Source organism: Tinamus guttatus, unplaced genomic scaffold, assembly GCF_059628265.1.
Source record: "Tinamus guttatus ecotype Peru unplaced genomic scaffold, ASM5962826v1 Tinamus_guttatus_pri_ptg000417l, whole genome shotgun sequence".
NCBI lineage: Eukaryota > Metazoa > Chordata > Aves > Tinamiformes > Tinamidae > Tinamus > Tinamus guttatus.
Window position 1 is genome coordinate 694,300 of NW_028288951.1, and position 22,206 is coordinate 716,505.

The following is a 22,206-nucleotide window of genomic DNA, read 5'->3' on the forward strand; positions in this document are numbered from 1 at the left end:
AGCTGCCGGTGGGGACAGCTCCAGGCAGCAGAGATGGGCAGGGAAGGGGCAGGAAGTGCAGGGCAGGAGCTGCCCCCTCTGCAGCCAGACCTCCATCCATATCCAGGGGCATCTCTCCTGCCACGGGCCCATTTCCTGCTGCCCCACCAAGGGGCTCAGCGTCACTGCTCTGTAATATCACCCTCTGCAAGGTCGCCCAGCTGCGTATGGTGGAGGCTTTCCAGGATGCCTCTCTGTGCCTCTCCTTGCCTGCCTTGGTAGCAGTGTCATGGTCTTGCTCCTTGTTTCCCCTCCTGTCCAGGATGTTCCTGTTCCTGCTCTCAGCTCTCTGGGGTTGGGTGTTTTCAGCTGCAGTTCAGGCGCTGATGTTGCAAGCTGTGGAACAGAAGGGTCTGCAGGGAATGAGGTTGTCCATCCCGCTTCTGTCCTGTGTAGCTCCGTGAAATGCAGTGGACAGGGCTGGGAAATGAGCTGTATCTCCCTTAAGGAGAGCCCATCTTCACTGCTAAGCGAGACCTGTGAGGAAGCTGCAGAGACGCTGAGGGTATGGAAGTGGTGGGGAGAATCTGTCTACGGGCTGCTGAAGAGAGCCCTGTGTGCTCTTGGCAAGGAGTGAGGAGACTCTCTCAGGCGTATGGAGAAAGGGCGAGAAATTGAACATCTGCATTGTGAAATGGGATTCCTCTGCCCTCTGCACGGTCTGATCTCCTATAAGGATAGTAGAGGAGTGTGATCATCCTCCAGCATAGAACAGGTGGGAAATAGTCTAAGAGACAAATGAGATGTTCCTAATATGCACATAGCAACAGTGGATGATTTCCTCTCTGGACTCAGTAGAAATGCCAAAGAGGTCTATTTTGAGGAACACTCCCCAGGGCTGACAAGCACAGCTCCAATCAAATAAATCAAATAAAAAATATTGAACAATTCCACGAAACTCTGTTCCTCAAACCACCCTCTTTATATTTGGGATGGAAGATGCTGAAGGGCCTGTTGATGTCTTGAGTGGACTTCACCTGACAGAAATGGTGAATGGTCAAGCTCATCACCTCTGTCCCTGGTTCCCACTGCTGTACAGCAGAGCAGACTCCCTGGAGTCCAGGGGCTGAGGTCCCTGCTCCTCACAGCACACTCACCCAGTGCAAAGTTCCAGCAAAGGAACTGCACTAAGAGCCTCTTGGAAATGGCATTGGTAATTTGGGGGTGTCTGGAAACTGAATGAATTCAGAGGGTTTTTTCTGCAGTTGTTTTGTTCTCTTCTATTCTTTCTCCTTAAAAAACTCATCCAGTGCAAAGCAGAACTCATGTACTGAAAAAAAGAGATCCTTTCAATAAAGAGAGAGGCAGTGTTTGACTATGTGGGGGGAGAGGGTATGAAAACTGAACAACTTGGGAGTTCTTTTTTTTTCCTCTCTGTTTTTTTTTTCTTTTTTTTGTCTTGAAGAGTTAGTTCTGACTTCTCACAAACTTCTCTTCTTTGGACAGTTCCTAATGACACGAGGGAGGCAAATGTTGAATAGCAGCTCTTTTACTGACTTCCTCCTCCTGCCATTCGCAGACACACGGGAGCTGCAGCTCTTGCACTTCTCGCTCTTCCTGGCCATCTACCTGGCTGCCCTCCTGGCCAACGTTCTCATCATCACAGCCGTAGCCTGCGACCACCGCCTCCACACCCCCATGTACTTCTTCCTTCTCAACCTCTCCCTCCTCGACCTTGGCTGCATCTCCACCACTGTCCCCAAATCCATGCACAATTCTCTGTGGAACAACAGGGTCATTTCATACTTGGGATGTGCTGGACAGGTCTTTTTCTTCCTTTTTTTCGTATCAGCGGAGTATTATCTCCTCACAGTCATGGCCTATGACCGCTATGTTGCCATCTGCAGACCCCTGCACTACGGGTCCCTCCTGGGCAGCAGAGCTTGTGTCAAAATGGCAGCAGCTGCGTGGGCCAGTGGTTTCCTCCATGCTCTCCTGCACACTGGGAACACATTTTCCCTACCCTTCTGCCAAGGCAATGTGGTGGAGCAGTTCTTCTGTGAGATCCCCCAGATCCTCAAGCTCTCCTGCTCGGATTCCTACCTCAGGGAAGCTGGGTTTCTTGTTGTAAGTGCCTGTTTATGCTTTGGGTGTTCCACTTTCATTGTGGTGTCCTATGTGCAGATCTTCAGAGCTGTGCTGAGGATCCCCTCTGAGCAGGGCCAGCACAAAGCCTTTTCCATGTGCCTCCCGCACCTGGCCGTGGTCTCCCTGTTTCTCAGCACAGGTGCATTTGCGTACCTGAAGCCCCCCTCCATCTCCTCCCCGACTGTAGATCTGGTGCTGGCTGTTCTGTATTCAGTGGTGCCTCCAGCAGCGAACCCCCTCATCTACAGCATGAGGAACAAGGAGCTCAAGGATGCCATTAGGAAAGTGATTTCATGGACCTTTTTAAGCAGTGGTAATTTTTCCATATCTCTCCATAACTGACTCTTTCTGTATCTCGTAATTGGATTGAGCATTGTTTCTTCATGTTATTTTTATTACGGCTTTTATTAGGGGTAATACTTGTTATGGTGTTGTTACACAACTTCTTGTATTCATTCTCCTTTTTACGGTGTCTCCTCTGTCTCACCTGATACCCTAAATTGTGTCAAATGCTGGACAAGGTCTGACTCCCTAACAGTATCTCTGTAATAAAGTAATTTCTATCAGTACAGTGCCTGAAAGCTGGGCTTTTCCTCCAAAGCTGGTGTCAAGAATAAACCGAAGGACTTGTACCCCTAAAGGGCCTGCTGCACAGGATTCTCCATGGGTTCAGCAACACAGAGCTCAGAATCATGTAATGATCTTTCAGAGACCAAGGGCTGGTTTGGGAACTCCCCTATCAGAGTCCAAGGATAGTGGAGACACTGAATGGTCATGGATTTACACATGCACAGCTCTCCTACGTATTTTTTCAGGCACAGTGTCAGACGGCTGTTCTCATGGAGGGGAAGCTGGCGGTGTCAGGAGAGCACAGAGATCCTCCTGGAACAGCATATGCCTGGGATGGACTGTGAGTAGAGCCTCATAAAGGGAGAGGTCCTCGAAGATGGAGTTTCTTAGAGGTAAAGCACTGGGTATTCGCAGGCAAAAGAGGACTCTGCAGTCTTAGGAGAGGCAGTGAGGACTCAACTGTCAGGAGGAATGAGAACGGAGAGCCCTCTGGGTCACCATCTATCAAACACCAGGGGCAGGATGTATAGGCACAACTGGACACAACGAGCACCCTTGGAAATGCTCTGCAGTCCAGGTGCCCTGGACTGTGCAGTCATCTGCAGTCCCCCGGAGGGATTAGAGGTCGTGATACCCATTTGGTTGGCTCTGACTCCTACCCCTGGTCACAGGGGCAGTGAAATGTCACCCTTAGCCACTTTATTCCCCCCTCTCCTCCCTCCATATCCTTCCCAGCTCTGGACCTGTCTGTACTGGCCATTCTGTACTCAGTGGTGCCTCCAGCACTGAACCCCCTTGTCTACAGCATGAGGAACAAGGAGCTCAAGGAGGCACTGAGGAAACTTCCTCAATGGGTACAATGTCAGTGCCAATACCTGTCCTGTGTGCAGTCACGTGTTATTCCCATGTACTTGGCATGAAACATGTGCTCTTCATTTATTTCTTTCTGAATTTTTACTCTTACCTTCCTGAATAAAATAATAATAAATAATTATTTAAAATACATGGAGAAATGGAAAAAGGAAGACTTTCCCTTGCTGGAGCCGGATCTGAGTAGCGCTCACTTCAGCAAACTGGACACCCACAAAACCATGGGCTCTGAGGGGACTCTCTTGCCCTGTTCAGTCCCCATTTCTGACATAGCTCCATGAACTGGAGAAATCGAGTCCCTCCAGTTACACTGCTTGTGGCTCTGGCCCTTGGCAAGTGACCTTCACACATCAGAGACTCTCTGAGCACCGCCTGATAGATGCAAAAAGGGGCTCACATTGGAATGCTGCATTTATGGCACTGCATCTCGCACTGCTTTCATGCCTCCTGATGGTTAGCTTGCTTCCCTTTACCCCTTCTCTGTTTGTCACACTGCACCATTGCATGTGTCACGATCACATCTCAAAGTGCACAAGTGGCAATTTCTCCTCTGGTGTTATTCCTGTGTTTCACACCTCAGACAACTTCACCTGCCACCTGCATGGTCAAAGTGACAACTGGGAATAGAAGAAGCTGAGCACAAGGAAGGACCTTGCTATATCTTGCTTGGTCTTGTTACAGGCATTGCCTGCTTCAGGCTGGACTGCTTTTTCTTGGAGAGCAGGAAGAGAAAAGGCATCTTTCCCTTCTTTTAAAAGTTATCAGGCAATAATTTGCATACTGCTTGTAACACACTCTTGCTACTCAGGGCCATAAGGGCCCGGGGCTTGGGGCATGCAAAGGAGCACGATGAGAAAGAAGAGCACCGGCACAGCTCTGGAGCAGACGGGGCAATGGAAATAACCAGACACCACTTTAAAGAATGTTCTTAATTCACTATTAATATTAAGGCAGTACAGAATGATACATTTAACAAAATAAGCTTATTACACACTGGTTTTAGCATCAGACAAAATAAGCATGGTAATGCACCTAACCATTAGTATATTAGAATAGTGATTAAAAGATACATCACCAATTGCCTAAATATGCCATCATATGTCATCATCATCCAGATCCGCAGTAACTGGGGAGTCCCTGTTGTGCGAGGATTTGGAGAACCTTCCCAGCAACTGGGAGGTCTTATGTGGTGCATCCACCCGTGAGGTCTCCAAAATCACAGCAAGAGTGTCCATCTTTTATAGAGCCAAATCAGCAAATCACGATAACTTACATTTTGATTGTGAGCGGTGACATCTGATGTGGCATACTTTCCCTATCATGTGGGATGGGGATCTGGTCAGAGCCCAGGCCTCAGATGGGAGGGTTCCCTTCAACGTCAAAAACAGCCGCACGAGAGCTTAAAAAATCTACAGTTTAATAAGCCTCTGTGCAAACTGGCATGACCAATTCTACAGGTGAGTGTTGTGCACTGCAAAGGCAGTGCCATACTCATCTCTAAGTCAACCCCGACTCAGGCCTGTCGTTCAGGCCCTGCCACTTCAGTTCCTCATGTTCCACTCTGTCGTGACACACCAGGTTATATTCGTCCCCACATTGTGGGGCTGCCAAGAGATTTCCTTGGTAGTGGGAAGCAGTATGAAAAGAGAAAACAGGACCAAAATACAGCTTGGGAAGCTCAGATTGGGCAATAGGATGAAGAAATATCACTTGAAGGGTAGAGCAGTGGTGCTACAGGGCACCCAGAGCGAGTCTGTCACCACCCATGGCTTTGTGTTTCAAGAAACAGTCACTGAGGATGGAAAAGTCATCAAGGGAGGGAAGGAGAACCTCTTGTGAGAACTTGCTGGGGAAGCAGATTGGGTGTCTATGGTCTGCAGGGACACAGGAGCAGGTCTAGGACGACCTGTGGTAGAAATGGCCAAGGGCACTGCCAAGGCCCCAACAGAACAGAGGTCTTTATCCTCTTGACTATGGCTGTTTTGTCTGTCAGCGAGGCCTACCAGGAATCATCAGGACTTCTTTGCCCCCTTTATCCTTCTGGGGACCCTGGGAGGTGTCGTGTGTTTGTCCTGCACTCAGCATCCCATACCCTTTCCCAAACACTGATGCCAGGGAGGATGTGGGCAACACATGGAGGACTCTGCCTGTGCACTTCCATTTTCCTTGATAAAACACATCAAGGGTGAATTCAGCATCAGAGTCACATGAGTATTTCCTCTACCTATCTATTACCAGTGATTATATTTTTTAGCTTTAATAAGCCCCTGGTGAGTTGTTGCAGTTAATGGCCTCAGTGGGATTCATTAATGCTCTACAAAACTTTAGGGTTTCCTTCTGACTTTGACTTCTTCACAGATATCTTCAATCTCCTTTCAATAGCTGCAATTCATGGACTCACCTCCAAGCACTGCATGGAGCTCATTAAAAAGCAAAAAACCCTGATAAACTAGGACTCTCCATGCTATTTCCTTCAAGTGTCCATGGCTAATTGGAGAGGTTTGGGGAGTGTAGCTGAAAGCTGAAGACAACAATTATATACAAGTATTTCAGCTTTTTAAAGTTTTGTATTATTATTCTAAGGAATGTGTGACAGCACACCATCCAATTCATAGCCCTCCAGAGCGACTCCTAATGAAGTCAGCAGAGGTAGGAAAAGCCGTGTCCCAGTCATCAGGCACTGTATGCACAATCTTCCTCCCCATCTCCCCAGCCCTACCATTTCCCTCATCAGCCTCTCGGGAATTTAAATCACTCCTGTTGCAGGCTAAGCGTAGTCCACCTAAGTCTGCACTCTATGTTATAGTTCACCTGCCCCAATTCTCACCTGCTTTACTTAGACAACTGGCTGCCAACAGGCACAGGGGGATCTTCTTCTAGTTGCAAGGAAACAAAAATAAAATAAAATAAAATAAAATAAAATAAAATAAAATAAAATAAAATAAAATAAAATAAAATAAAGCAGAGCACAGTTTCATGGAAAATAATGACCCTCTTTGACTGGATGCTAAGTCCATACAATCTGTACATATATTAAGGACTTGACTAACGGGGCAGACTGCAGAAAGACAGAGCAAGCTGTAACCTCCCTAAAGGGCAAATGAGCAGCTGGATCTCTGAGTGAACAGAGTATCGGGAGGAGTCACAATGTGTCCAGATAGTACCCTAAAGGGGATGTTAGAAATTGTCACTTTAAACAGGACATGTGGGAAAGACCCCCAGCACGCAGAGCTGGGCCCACAGCATCACTGGTGAACTGCCACAGACGTAATAAGCAACCCAAAGAAGTCCTTCCTTTGGCAGTGACTTGGAAAGCCACATCTCTGGCAGGGTTGCAGGGAGATGGGAGTTCTCTTCTGTCAGATGGTCCCCAGGACTATGCAGAGATGAGGAAGAGCATGAAGGGAGGTTGCAGGGATTGTTGTTCGCCAACTTCATCAGCTGCAGAGCAGGGAGCTGGTCATCTCACCAACTGCTGACTGAGTCAAATGAGATGGGGACTGATCAGTGAGACGGGGACTGCTGGATCAACACCCGCAATGTGCACCTCAATTCTTGTTCCCAGCGATCCTGATGCTCTCCACCAAGGCTCCCAGCTTCGGGAGCTCATTCCCGAGGTGTCACACAGAAGCTGTCACTGCAAAGACCCCTGTGGATCCCAGGCTGTGGCAGCAGCTGCTCAGGGCTGGAGGCTGCCTCAGGAGTCCTGCCTGAGGGTCCCACCTTGCTTAGGGGACAAGGTAGCAGCAAGGACTCCTGGGGCTGGAGCTTCCCCGAGCCCCCCGTGGGGCAACTCCAACCCTTGTGTGGGTGCTGGGGGCAGAAGGACAGAATCCAGGGCAGGTTTCCCTGGCACTGGCTGCCCCTCTTCTCCCCCACGCCGGGGTGGGCAGTGCTGGCTGAGCCCAACACAGCAGCTCACACAGCCCCCCACACCCCCACACCAGCACCCCCTGTATCAGGGAATGCAGCTGGTCTGTGAAATCCCTGGCTCCCTTAGCAGCCAGTTGTCACAGTCGTGGCAGCCAAAAACACAAACAACTGGGGTAGATGCAACGCAAACTACGCTTTATTGTTTTTTAGGTACATTATTTATACCGAGCTCTCCTCGTCGTGGCTGCTGCTTATTGGTGAGGGCTACAAAGGACAGTAGCTAGAAACAGATTTATGACTGGATGATTCTTAGCTTGGCCAGTTTCTGCTCCGTGGCCAAACCTCCTTAAACTTGTTAATAACTGTCTGCGGTCTCCGTGTGAACTCCCTATCTCATAGATACACTCTAATCTTTTCAAGGTTAACATTCTCTGCTAAGGGAGCCAGGGATTTCACAGACCAGCTGCAATCCGTGACACAAGCTAGACACCCACAAATATATGGGCCCCAATGGGATTCACCCGCAGTGCTGAGGGAAGCATTTAGCAGCAGGCTCGTATTTTCCCTAGTCAGCCTTTTGTTCCTGCTGTAGTGCTCTATTGTATTTTAAATAATTATTTATTATTGTTTTATTCAGGAATGTAAGAGTAAAAATTCATAAAGAAATAAGTGAAGAGCACAGGTTTAATACCAAGTACATGGGAATGACAAGTGACTGCACACAGGACAGTTTTTGGCACGGACATTGTACCCATTGAGGAAGTTTCCTCAGTGCCCCCTTGAGCTCCTTGTTCCTCATGCTGCAGACAAGGGGGTTCAGTGCTGGAGGCACCACTGAGTACAGAATGGCCAGTACAGAGAGGTCCAGAGCTGGGAAGAGTATGGAGGGAGGAGAGGGGGTAATAAAGTGGCTAAGGGTGACATTTCATTGCCCCTGTGACCGGGGGTAGGAGTCAGACCTGACAAAATGGGTATCACGACCTCTAATCCTTCCACGGAACTGCAGATGACTGCACAGTCCAGGGCACCTGGACTGCAGAGCATTTCCAAGGGTGCTCGTTGTGTCCAGTTGTGCCTCTACATCCTGCCCCTGGTGTTTGATAGATGGTGACCCAGAGGGCTCTCCGTTCTCCCTTCTTCCTGACAGTTGAGTCCTCATTGCCTCTCCTGAGACTGCAGAGTCCTCTTTTGCCTGAGAATACCCAGTGCTTTACCTCTGAGAAACTCCATCTTTGAGGAGCTCTCCCTTTATGAGGCTCTACTCACAGTCCATCCCAGGCATATGCTGTCCCAGGAGGATCCCTGTGCTCTCCTGACACCTCCAGCTTCCCCTCCATGAGAACAGCCGTCTGACACTGTGCCTAAATACGTAGGAGAGCGGTGCATGTGTAAATCCATGACCATTCAGCATCTCCACTATCCTTGGACTCTGACAGGTGAATTCCCAAACCAGCCCTTGGTCTCTGAAAGATCATTACATGATTCTGAGCTCTGTGTTGCTGAACCCATGGAGAATCCTGTGCAGCAGGCCCTTGAGGGGTGCAAGTCCTTGGGCCTATTCTTGAAACCAGCTTTGGAGGAAAAGCCCAGCTTTCAGGCACTGTACTGATAGAAATTACTTTATTACAGAGATACTGCTAGGGATCCAGTCCTTGTCCAGCATTCGACACAATTGAGGGTATCAGGTGAGACAGAGCAGATACCGTAAAAAGGGGAATGAATACAAGTATTTGTGTAGCAACACCATAACATTTATAATCACTAATAAAAGCCATAATAAAAATAACATGAAGAAACAATGCTCAATCCAGTTATGGGATACAGAAATAGTCATTTGTGGAGAGCTGTGGAAAAATTACCACTGCTTAAAAATGTCCATGAAATCACTTTCCTAATGGCATCCTTGAGCTCCTTGTTCCTCATGCTGTAGATGAGGGGGTCCACAGCTGGAGGCACCACCGAGTACAGAACAGCCAGCACCAGATCCAGAGATGGGGAGGAGATGGAGGGAGGCTTCAGGTAGGCAAAGAGACCAGTGTTGAGAAACAGGGAGACCACGGCCAGGTGCGGGAGGCACATGGAAAAGGCTTTGTGCTGGCCCTGCTCTAACGGGATCCTCAGCACAGCTCTGAAGATCTGCACGTAGGACAGCACAATCAAAATTAAACACCCGAAGAATAAACAGGCACTAACAACAATAATCCCAGCTTCCCTGAGGTAGGAGTGTGAACAGGAGAGCTTGAGGATCTGGGGGATCTCACAGAAGAACTGCTCCACCACATTGCCTTGGCAGCGGGGCAGGGAAAATGTGTTCGCAGTGTGCAGGAGAGCATTGAGGAAACCACTGGCCCAGGCAGCTGCTGCCATTCTGACACAAGCTCTGCTGCCCATGATGGTCCCGTAGTGCAGGGGTCTGCAGATGGCAAAGTAGCGGTCATAGGCCATGACTGTGAGAAGGGAACACTCTGCTGATATGAAAAACGAAAAAAATAAGGTCTGTGCAGCACATCCCAATTGGGAAATGGTCCTGGTGCCCCATAGGGAACTGGCCATGGATTTGGGGAGAATGGTGGAGATGGATCCAAGGTCGAGGAGGGAGAGGTTGAGGAGGAAGAAGTACATGGGGGTGTGGAGGCGGTGGTCGCAGGCTACGGCTGTGATGATGAGGCCATTGGCCAGGAGGGCAGCCAGGTAGATGGCCAGGAAGAGCGAGAAGTGCAAGAGCTGCAGCTCCCGCGTGTCTGAGAATGGCAGGAGGAGGAACTCGTTGAATGAGCTGCTGTTGGACATTTCTCCTATTGGGCTCAGGAAAACTGTGTAGGCAAGAAAAGACAATAATAGCTTAGAAGAATTTTCTCTGAAATAAACTTTCCATTTTTCATAGAAATCCTTCTCTACTCTGTCCCGACTCTCAGTAATTTCTTCTTCGCACTCATTTAACTCTGTTCTCCCTCTAAGTTCAAGATGGATATGTGATAGAGAGAACAGGACACTGCTACTGACATGGCAAGGACTGCACTGAATCCTGCCCTGGAGGGCACCTCACAACCCCAGCAGGACAACAGAGACAGTCACGTGTCCTGACAGTCACAGGGTCTCCTAAAGGGAGAGTCAACCCCTTTGCAGCCCCTCCAATGACACTGCCCAGCACCCTGGGCACATTGCCCCTCTTCAGACACCTCCATGGCAGGACCTCAGGGTGAGTATCTGAATTTGTAGCTGAAGCCCCAGCTGACTGCCAGGACAAGAGCAGAAAGGAGAGACAGGGAAATGAGGAGAAACACTGTGACTGCTGCCAAGGGAGGACAGAGAGACAGAGCAGCACCATGGTCAGGTTGCACCTCCCAGACAGTGTGGACTTCCAGGACAGTGGTTCTCAGACCCTGTGCCTTGGAATGGGAAATGGGCACATGGCAAGAGAGAGGCAGCTCTGCTGTTCTGGAAATCTGACTGCAGAGGAGGTCAGAAATGCCCTGGAGCCCTTCCCCGTGAGAGCAGAGTGAGACTAAGCACAATGAGAATGAGGAGAGCTGCAAAGGGGATATTGCTGCTGCCCACAGGTGAAAAGGCAGTTGAAGGAATGTTCTGGGGTCCTCACAGACCTATTGATCCCTCAGAGCAGCACTGCACAACTCTCCTTCAAGCATCTAAAGCTAAAATGTCCCATTCATTTGCTGCCTTGTCAAGGATACAAAACAAAATCCTAGCCTCTGGATATTCCCTTCCCTTTCATAGAAGCTTCCCAAGAGTGTCCTCTTGAAAAGCCCCTTCCAGATATGTGGTGTGTGTGAGGCTTCTCCCTGCAGCGCCCTGGCAGGCTGAGTGCTGATCCTCACAGAATCACTGCCCTGGGCACACAGAACCCTGGGGTGCATGGACACTGCTCTGAAGAACAGTGCTCTGAAGAACCTATGTGCCCACATTGCCTTCACTGTCTTGCACCAGCTGCAGAAGAAGCAGCCATGATGCCCTGACCTTGTGATGCTGGGACAGGGAATTTCTGTTCTGAAGCATCGCCTCGTATGCAAAGTAGAAGCAGGGAGAACAGTCCTCAAAAAAAGAAAAGTCATCAGCTGGGACGGCTGCTGCAGACCCCTCCAGAAACCTCAGTAGCATTACCCTGCAGCCGGTGACTTACCGTATCACAGATTGCTCCCACCATGAGCTCTCCTCTGTCCTCCCACTCCACGCTGCCTTTCACCTCTCTGTCCTCTCTCCTCTGCTGTCCACAGCAGCAGGCAGAGCCCGCAGCCCTGCTGCTCTTGGCACAGGAGCTGCTCCTGCACTCGGCTGTCTCTGGGCAGTGCTGACAGGTTGCCACGAGATGCGGCCCAGCTCAATTCATGAATTACTCTGTCCTTTGGGATTCCTCCCTCTGGGATATGTTCCATCGAGTAACCTGTTTTCCTTCTCTAAAGAGTACAGGGATACAGATTCCAATGTTGCAATTTATTTCATCAGATAATGATTATCTACCAAAGTTAGAAATGTCCCACGGGAAGTCCTGATTCACATCTCTTAACTAGGCAGGACACCCAGACAGGGATAAGAAGGGAGCTTGTTGATACATGGTGCATATATGATTCAGATGACTTATTCAGATGGTTTATTGGGGCTCCACATGTCTGTTCAGAAACACCAGGTTTGGAGAAGGATTCAGCTAACTCATGAACTCCACAAATACATGGCAGGTGGGATTCCTGGTCAGGGCAGGAATTTCCTTGGTCAACTCTAATGACCCTGGATGCCTTCTATCTTACTAGAGCACCACTCACAATAAAGCTGAGGGACAGGCAGATCCCTACAGCTCAAAAAGTTGATCTATTCCAGTGGAGACCATTTATAGAATCACAGTATGGTTGAGGTTGGAAGGAGCTTTGCAGATGATCTAGTCCAAACCCCTTGATCAAGCAGTTTCACCTACAGCAATGTTTGCAAGCAACTGGGAAGCCAGCAGCAGGCACATGGCACTGCTCCTGCTTGGGAGGGGGGTCACGTTGTCTGTGCTCCTGACTGGACAGCACCAGGCATTAGCAGGTCCATCCATGTCTGTGAGGGTGACCGTGAGCTCTGCTCTTTGCTGAGCCCCGGGCAGGCCAGCAAGAGGCGCCTGGCTGGGCAGTTCCTTGGGAGGTCCCTGCTGGCAGAGCAGCTGCGAGGCCAGCGCTGGCCCATGGCTGGGGACGGGCTCTGAGGCCGCTCCTGTCCCAGCAGCAGCGCGGCCGGCAGCGGGGTCTGGTGCAGACACGCGGGGAGGTCCCTTGTGTGCGCGGAGCTGCCGGGGCAGCAGCAGGCGCTGCCTGTGAGGCCAGGGGTGTCTCAGCAGCGGGCAGGGACACGGAGGCCATTGCGGGGATGCTGCCGGGAGGCCCCTGCTCTCTGCAGGGCTGGCTCTGTGCTGACGCGTGGGTGTCGGCTGGTGACGTCACTGCTGCCGCAGCCCCTGATAGGCCAGGCCGCGCAGCTGGTTGTGACGTCAGCAGCCCCTTCCTGGCCGGGGCGGCTCTGCCGAGGAACCTGGTGTCCCTGCAGCCTGTGGCGGCAGCAGCCCATGCTGGGCTGTGCGCGAGTGAGGTCCCCCTGCCCGAGGAGCTGCTGGGCCAGCAGGAGGCTCACGGCGGGTGCTGGCGCTGAGGTCGCTGCTGCCAGAGCAGTGAGGGGCCAGCAGCAGCAGCGGGGACAAGAGGGTTTGCTGAGGGTGCCCCATGGAGGGGCTGACACCTGCGGAGCTCTGCAGCCCTGGAGAAAGGCAGCTCCTTAATCAAGAGGAGGGAGAGAAGCACTTAGCACCAGGAACTTGTGCTGCTGGGAGCATGATCTTCTCTGGCAAACGCGGACAAGGAGTAGAGACTTGTGGCCAGCTACCATTGGATCAGGGAGTCCAGCAAGACCTTTTAGGCTGCTAAATGATCCCAGTGCCTGAGCGAGCATGGTGTAACGAGAGCAGCACCATTAATAATCTGTGATTGCCAGGCTCTTTGTCTGTAGTAATTTCCCTCCCTGTCCAACAGAAGGGATCTTGTGAGATTTTCCTACAGGGTCTGAACCGGGTCTCTCTCCATCATGGGTCCACCTGCTTTTATGGTCTAGGTAGGACTGAAAGACATTAGAGGTCTGTGACTTTCTATCCAAGCACGTTCTCTTTGGAGAACAGGTACAAATGCTTTAGCAGGAGACAGAAGGAATGTCCCCCCAACAAAAGGGAGCTTGGAGCCTGCTGCCTGCTGGACACTGAGGTTCAGGCCTGAAGCTTCCTCAGCTCTTGCCAGGATCTGCATCCAGATATCCCAAGTGGTCTGTGCAATACATACAGATATGTATCTTGGAGTACGTGAAGTAGAAGAGGTAATCTCTCAGGTGGAACTGAGAAGAACTGCTGTGGGATGCGGTCATGGAGTCCTGGACAGCTGGTGCCATTGCAGGTGCCCTCGTCCTCTCTGCTCAGCCTCCCTCTGCAGCTCTGATGGGCTCTGGTCTCCCGAGGTTTCTGTGAGAGCTGCCAGGCCCAGGCAGCTCCCTCAGAAACCCCAGGGCCTCTCCAAGTGCTAATTTTAATTCCAATGTTTTCCTGTCACCTGTTACAAAGACTGAGAGTTGAGAGTATGAAAGAATTGTTTGGAAAGTGCCTATGGGTAGCTAAAAAGAGCCCTGCATGTTCTTGGCTAGAAGTGGAGCTTGGAGAGCTCCCTCAAGTGCCCTGAGAAAGGGAGAGAAGTTGAAGATCAGAGGTTTTGAAACTGGACTGGTCTGCTCTTAGGAAGGGCTGGGTTCTTTTTAGGGGAACTTGTTTAGGGTGATCATAATGCAGATCAAAGAGATGTAGGCACATGATGCTGAAATCAAGGCTAGCAGGCAGATGAGCTGTCCTCACTCTGCAAAAGGTGACTATGAATCTTTTTTTTCTCAAGATTCCCAGTAGGAATGCTGAAAATTTCTGCCTCTGAGGAACACTCCCCAGGTGGTATTTCACCTAATCTGCTGCTATTACAAGAGCCCTGGGGTCACACTGAGAACCATTAGAGAGCACAGACGCGTGCCAGCAGTATCAGTGATGGGGAGCCCCATTTCGCTGGGTCTGCTGCCCACCTCAACTACCAAGACCAGCGCGGAGTTAGGAGTCACCCCATGGCCTTATGGCCCCACAGCCCCACTTGTCTCCCTGGAGATTTTCTGACACCACTTGACACAGGGAGAAAAAGCTTCCAAGGGGTTTATTTGAAGCAGGCGATGGCTGCTGGCGATGTTGGCGAGTTTGGTTTCTCTGGGCACATGGGTGCTGTCTCTCAGCTCTGCTCCAGCCCCCATCTCAGGGGACCTGTCTGGCACGTGCGTCTGCTCGCTGCTCCTCTCGCTGCCCCGCGATGCAGCGGCAGCAGAACGCTCTGCACAGAGCCCGAAGCGCCGTCCTGAGCCGTGAGCGCCATCGCCGGGGAGCTGCGATGTCTGGGAGGGCAGCGATGCCTGCGGTGGGAAGCAGAGCTGTGGGCAATGGGCTGCACTGGCGCAGGGCTGCACCTGCCTGTCCCTGCCACCAAGGGCTTCCCGAGGGGTTCTGTCCTCGGCACAGCAACTCCCGAGCGCTTCCTGCTGCCGGCCTTGGTGCCACCCCCTGTGCCAGGACAGGCCACTGTCCCCAGCAGGGCTCTCCACTCGGGTACGTACCTGGCTCAACGTCGGGTGTGGGGCTGCAGGAGGAGGGCTTCTCCTCCTCCTCTTGGGGCTCCAAGGGCACCTGCATGGACAGAGCAAGAACACGCACCCGTCAGCCATCAGCTGGCCCTGCTGAGGGTCCCAGTGCCCCAGGCTGCACCATGGCAAAGGGTTTGGATCAGAGGAGGCTGCCCATGGCTGCACGTCCCAAGGAAAGGGACCTGCGGCTGGCACGGCAATTGGACAGGGCTCCTTGTGGGGCCGTAGCAGCAGGGCTGGGCAGGGGGAACGGAGGCAGCCAGGGGCGTGTGTGGCACAAGGGGGCTCGTGCCCTGGTGTGGAGGGGGCTGCTGCTGGGGCTGCCCCCTCCCTCCTCGCTCAGCATCCAGGCCCCAGGGCTGAATGTGACGTGGGCTGGAGCAGACTTCATCCTTGTGCCTTTGGCACTTGGAAACAGAGAGGAGCCGGCATCTCCCCATGGAGACATGGCAGAGGGCAAATGCCTGGGGTGACAGCGGGGCACCATGGGCAGAGGGGTCCCAAGGGATTGGGCAGCTCTGGGCACCCTATCTGCTCCCCCCAGACCCAGCTCACAGGGCAGCTCCCTGGGATGGTGGGTGCAGGTGAGGCGCTACTTGCTCACCTGGGGAGCAGGGCCTGCAGCCGGGGGAGGAGCCGCTGGTGCCGTGTCCTCAGGCAGTGGTTGCTCCAGAGTGGGGCTGTCACTCACAGGGGGCACCTTCTGGTCAGTCATCTCCCTGTCTGTGAACTGGCTCCGGAGGCTGGGTCTGACCCATGGCAAGGAGATGCTTCCCTCCACCTCCTGGCCTTGCAAAACCTCTTCAGCATCTTCTTCTTCCTCATCAGTCTGGCCCATGTGCTCATCCTGCTCTGCTCCCAGGTCCTTCTTCCCACTTCTCATCTGCCACTCCTTCTTGGGAGCATGGACATAGAGCCGCTCCAGCACCTCCCACTTGCACCTTGCGTCTTTGAGGAGCTCCACTTGAGTGACCTTCGGGTTCCACAAGTCATAGAAGGAGTTTCTGGCGAGGAGCTAGAGGAGAGAGGGAGGTTTGTGAACAGAGCTTCATTTTCCACCTAGAATGGCCTCCTGAGCACAGGGACAACTGGGATGTCACAATGCAGCGCAGCAGCTTGTCCCAGCACCGGTGGGGTTATGGCTGCCCCAGCCCTCCCTTGTGCTCACTTGTTTGGGTCGGACATTGAGCGATCCCGAGACTGTCAGGGAGAAACGTGTCCCCTCGCCCTCCTCTTCCTCGTCCTCGCTCTCCTCCAGGCTCTGCTGCTTCCTCAGGAAGGTGCCTTCTCGCAGCTGGGCCAAGCTCTGCCCGGTGCGCGCCAAGCAGCTGCTCTCGAGCTCCTCCAGCGGCTCCGTGCGGATGCTGAGCACGGACAGGCAGCGCGCGGTGTTGTCCGGGTGCACACGCAGCGGCTCTGCTCCCAGGTGGCAGACGATGCCCACAGGCTGCTGCTTTGGGCCCTGTCCTGTCCCTGCTCGGCGCGGTGGGGCAGCCTTCCGGCTCTCTGCCCTCAGCTCCACTGCAATCTCTGCAAAGATGCCGTCCACGAAGCCAGCAGTCTCAAGCAGGGATGAGCACGTGGCCTCCAGTGAGGCCGTTTCACCGGGTGAGCCGGCAGCAGCCGTGTCTTCTGCAGAGCCGGGTGGTGCCTCTGCGAAGGGCAGGCTGGGGAGTTCAGCCTCTCGGGAACCCTCCTTGGCTGCCGGCGCGCACTGCTGGGCATCCTGCGGGGCAGAAGAGGCTCTTTCCTCCTGGGACACCTTGACAGGTGGCACTTCCACTTGGGGAAGCTGCAGCTCTCCCCCTTGGCACCCTGAGGATGTGCTTAGCACCAAGTCCTGGTTCAGCACCACTGCCTCCAGGCGCTGGTCCTTGAGCTGTTGGTCCACCTGTGGGGAGAAGGAGGCCCGGGATGGAGGTGGCTGCATGGATGCAAGTGGCCTCTGAAGCACAAGAAATCTCAGCCCTGTGTCCAAGGGAAGCTTGTGGCTGCACACAGCCTGGCTGAGCTCAGTCTAGAGCTGCTCCCTGAGCCTCAGCACAGAGCTCACATGGTTTGGGTGGCCCTGGGAGGACCCTGGTTGGCGTCTTTTGTCTGAGAAAAAATACCAAGGGCTGAGAATAAATGAGCCTGTCTCAGAAGAGCTTGTGTCTGGCTACCTCACCCCAGCTCCCCTTCCAAACCATCCTTGTGCTCTCCGTGTCAGTCCCATCCCTGCTGCCTGCCTCTCCCTTCAGCCCCACTGCTCACCTCGCTCCCGCTCTCCTGCAAGCCTGAGAGCCCGTCTGTGGGCTGGGAGCAGGCGTTGACCTGCTGCTCCTTGTCCATATTCAGGATCCTCTTGTGGGGACCTGACACTGGCACCAAGGGGAGCTGCTCTCTCCTGATCGAGCTGCTCTCCTCAGAGTGGGGAGCCTGGGGTCTTTTCTCCCAATAAAGGCATGGTCACCATGGGGACTGCCCCCTCACAATGACCTTGTGAGCATGATGCCACTGACATCACAAAGCCCTGCTGAGTGCCATGGGGACCTCGTCACGATGTCCTGGTGGAGACCACGGGGACACCATCACGATGTCTTGGTGGAGACCATGGGGATTCATCCCATAATGATGCCTTGGTGGAGACCAAGGGGACCCCATCATGATGCCTTGGTGGAGACCATAGGGACTCCACCATGATGTCCTGACGATCTCCATGGGGATGCCCATCACCATGTTGCTACCTCCCAGTCCTGATTCAAGCTTCTGAGCCTGCCTGGGAACTGCTATGAGGGGAGCAGGATGAATGTTCCTCCCTCCAGCTCTGCACTCCCCAGGCCTTGCAGAGGCTGCACTTCTTCAGGCGCTCCATAGCAGAGATCCACACAAGGCCATCCCTGTCGGCCTGCCCATTAATCCTCACCCCTACAATCCTGACTGACTCTCTGTTTGTCCCTAGGCAGAGCTCTCTGCATCTTGCTGTGCTCTCCAGGGTTTCCTTTGTCCACCTCACCTGCACCTTTCCCTGCCATCCCAGCCCATCACTCCCTCACTCTTGCTGTAGTCTTCTTCTTCTCTGAGTCATTCTCAATTTAAGGCTCTCCTCACCAGCTTGGCCAACTGCTTGATGACCATCAGGTGAGCAGATGGAAACAGTCTCCTTCCAGATGAAATGTGACAACATGCAGTGTTGCTGCCTTGCTCTAAGCTCAGCTGCAGGTTCTCCTCCAGCTCCTGCTGAAAAAAAGAGAAAGACAAAAAGAGTTAAAAAAAAAAAAGGGAAAAGAGACTCTTTGCGCTTCATCCTCTCCATTTCTTGCTTGTCTTAGGCTGGTATGAGGGTACATGAAAGCAATATGAATTATGGTACCTGAAATGCAGAATTAAAACCGGAATCCTTCGGACATGTTTCTCCTTCTTGTATCAGTGCATGAGAAAATTCCTGTTCCTTCTGGATGAGGACAGCCTTTCATGTGGCCACACTGAGGACATCAGTAGCATGCTCACTGTCAGGATCACCACAGGTAAGAAGGTTCAGGAAGAGGAGACCCATCAGCCTTTAAGAACATAGGTTCATGAAAGGAGACCCCAGTGTCATGTGTCTCCCATTACTGATTCCTCCTTTCATATGTTGGTGCTCAGTTGCTGGTCCATAGGCCCTGGACCACCTTGAGAGGCCTCAGAGTTCCTGCCCTCTGCACCCATTCCAGGAGGTTGTGTCTTTCCTGGAGGTGCTGTGCTGTATTTGCCAGCCATGGCTGGCTGTAATGGGCACACCAGGCACCTGGCCCAGCTCTAGAGACCTTGGACTGAACTTAGGTGCCTGCCGTGCAGGGATGTGCGTGTGTCACTTGGCTTTGCTCTGATTTGAGCTCACATGCCCTAAATGCACATGTCTGGTTCCATTTCAGGTGGTCAAGCATACCATCCTCGCCGCTATGTCCACCAGCTGGTGTTTGGGAAGGATGTCCATCTCTCACGATGGTTCCAAGAGAACTTGCAGACCCTTGCATTTGCCTTGGACCACCCCAGCCCCTCAGGCACTACAAGGTGTTATTACTGACTCCTACCCTCTCTCTCTAGCGATTAGAGATGCCAGGGCCATTTCCTACCTGGGATGTGCTGCACAGGTCTCTGTCTTCTTGAGTTCAAGAGAATGTTTTTTTCACATAGTTATGGCTTATGACCACTTCAAGGCCATCTGCAGACCTCTGTGCTATGGGATCCTCCTGAGCAGCAGAACTTGTGTTGAAATGGCAGCAGCTGCCTGGGCCTCTGGGTTTCTCAATGCCCTGGTCCATACTGCTAACACTTTCATGCTTTCTTTCTGTAGAGACAGCTCTACGGACAGTAGTTTTGTGAAATCCCCCAAATCCTCAAGCTCTCCTGCCAGGCTACAGGCATTTCCATATATCTGGAATGCAAAAGGTCAGGATGTGGCACAGAAGACAGATTGGTCATGGTAGACCCTATTACCAAGAGCCAAGGACATTGTGTGTGCAATGGCCCAACTTGAGAGCAGAGAAATGCTGGCATGGAGAGAAGATGTCAGTGCAATGGTGAGAGGAGGTTCCCACTAAGCCTGCAAAGCCTGCAGTGCCCAAGGCCAGGGAGAAACACAGTGTGACTGTGAGGAAATGGCAGGAGAGGGCTTTGTTGCCTGAGCTGATTTGTAGCACCTTGGGGCCTGGAACAGAGTTGGGCCAATCTCCAGGCAGGAGAAGGCATCATTGAAGGTGTTCTTGGGCTGGAGCCGTCTAAGATCCAGCCATCCTGAGGCTATCATTAGCCCAGTCATATCATCCAGGGTGAAAGGAGGTTCTGTTTGATAAAAGCGAGAAGCTGTTAAGAGAGCAGAGACCAGAGCAGATCACACCTTGGTGTGATGTGCCTCTCCCATTTAGGGAGCACGCTTGGCTGTAGGAGGGATGGACTTGGCCTAAAGGCAGTGGTGGGATCCAGTTGTTTCGGCACTGGTAGCAAACCCGAGAGGTCCTGGGGCGCTTGCCCAGCTCCAACTCCAAAGGGACATGGCTTCTCATAGATCCCATGCTAGAGGAGGCATTTGGTTATGCTGGACAACGCAGGCATCTGTCTTGGCCCAGCCAGCCTATTCCGATGTCACTGAATGATATGTCTGCACTGAATTATATTAACTTGCACTGTGATGATCTGCCTGGGTCTCTGCTTTATACTGCATGGTGCTCACATAGTAGTGGAAGGCACCTGGGGTCATTTGAGATGGCCAAGAACATTCCCCACCTGGTCTTGTCCTGGAGCTCCATGAGAATGTGGGTCTGAGATTTGCTTCTTAAGAGCAAACAGACATGGGCAGGTTTTTGGTACCTCCACTGTCTCTTCAACTGTCCCCAGGTGTTTGTGTGTTGCCAGCTGACTCCCACCCTCCATCAGCAGTGATTACAAGGGGAGCTTAGAGAAGGAGGTCCCGTGGAGATGTCAGTGCTGTGCACACTTCAGCATGGGGAAGCAGAATCCCACCTTCTGTGTGTTTGTGGAGTTCAGGGGAGGAATGTGAATCCCATCCCAGACCAAGGGCTTCAGAACCAGCATGGGATGCCCAGATTGACTCATCTGAATCCATGAGCCCCCTTCTTGCCCCTGTCTCAATGTCCTGCTTACGGGGTCTTCCTAACTAGGTACTTCCAGAGTGGGACCTTTCTAACTTGCACAGATAGTCATTCTCTTGATGAAATAGACGGCAAGTTGGGAATCCTTCTTTCTCTACTCATTAGGAAAAGACAACAAGTGATTATTTTAGTTTACTTAACAAACATTTCCCAGGAGGAGGGGACACAAGGGACAGAGAAATTGGTGAGTTCAGCTGTTCCTCTGCTCCTGAGCAGGGCCAGGCTCCTGGGACGGAGGCAGCTCGTGGCAGCCTGGCAGCACTGCCCAGAGACAGCCGAGTGCAGGAGCAGCTCCTGTGCCAAGAGCAGCAGGGCTGCGGGCACTGCCTGCTGCTGCGGACAGGGGAGGAGAGAAGGCAGCGAGAGGGGAACAGCAGTGTGAGGGAGAGAGGAGAGCTTGTTGTGGGAGAAACCTTTCCAGCCCTTGACACGGTGAGCGAGGCAAATCTGCTGATGTTCCTGGAGGTCTCTTCTGAACTCAATGCATGTAATTATGGATCGAGATTTTAAAGGTCTCTCTCCTGGAGTATCCAGGACATGGCAGGAGGAGATGCTTCAGAGCAGGGATTCCCTGCCACACACTCACAGGGACAGGGCATCCTGCTCCCTTCTCCCAGGGAAGACGCAGGGGTATGAAGCCATGGTCTGCATCTAGCTCTGCATGGGCTGTGATTGAGAGCAGCATCCCCCAGGCCCAGGGTGCTGTGTGCCCGGGACAGTGACTCTGCAGCCCGCGAGGGGCAGCACTGCCCAGGGTGCTCCCCACAGCGCTGCGGGGAAGCGCTGCGTGGGGAGACAGACACCCGTGAGGGCAGGTTCATTCTGCTGCTAAGAGGCTGCTGCAGAGTGAAGTCTGCTCACAGCTCCAGCTCATACACAGGGCACGTGCGAGGGGTCCTTTACAGGAGCAAGATCAGAAGGGCCACTTGAAAGGGAAGGAGCTTTCCTTCTTCTCTCTGCTCTTTCAGCCTCCTTAATATTGCAGGGGGAATGAAGGAACAAGTTTTCTGTTTTGGCAGGGAACTGGGAATCCTAGATCTTCATGCCTAGAGATTAATAGGTCTGTGAGAAGCCTCAGCAAGCTGCTTCATGCCCACCTTAGCCTACAGGTAGCATCCATATCCTCTTTGTGGACTCATAGGACCCCATGTGACAAGCTAGTTAGAATCTGCAACTGCAGAGCTGCCCCTGGACATGGCCCAGAGGTTTCTGCAGGGCAGAACTGAGCATACAGAGGGTGATACGATATGGGATCTGTGAGCAATGGCAGGGACGGGGCACTGGGATAGAGGAAGAGCTGGTGGCAGGGACAGCTGCAGGCAGCAGAGATGGGCAGGGAAGGGGCAGGGGGTGCAGGGCAGGAGCCTCCTCCTCTGCAGCCAGACCTGCAGCAGAGGAGAGGGGCAGCTCTCCTGCCACAGGCCCATTGCCTCCCGCCCCACCAAAG

General features: G+C 52.6%; 1 protein-coding gene across 1 annotated transcript; it reads left to right on the top strand.

Moving 5' to 3' along the window:
* Positions 1 to 1,509: 1,509 nt before the first annotated feature.
* Positions 1,510 to 2,469, top strand: LOC148593319 (olfactory receptor 14A16-like). Its single transcript, XM_088531439.1, has one exon. It carries the CDS (start codon positions 1,510 to 1,512, stop codon positions 2,467 to 2,469), a length of 960 nt encoding a protein of 319 aa, XP_088387565.1.
* Positions 2,470 to 22,206: the final 19,737 nt, after the last annotated feature.

Coding starts and splice junctions, on each gene's coding strand:
- LOC148593319 (XM_088531439.1), top strand. CDS start 1,510: ATGTTGAATAGCAGCTCTTTTACTGACTTCCTCCTCCTGCCATTCGCA.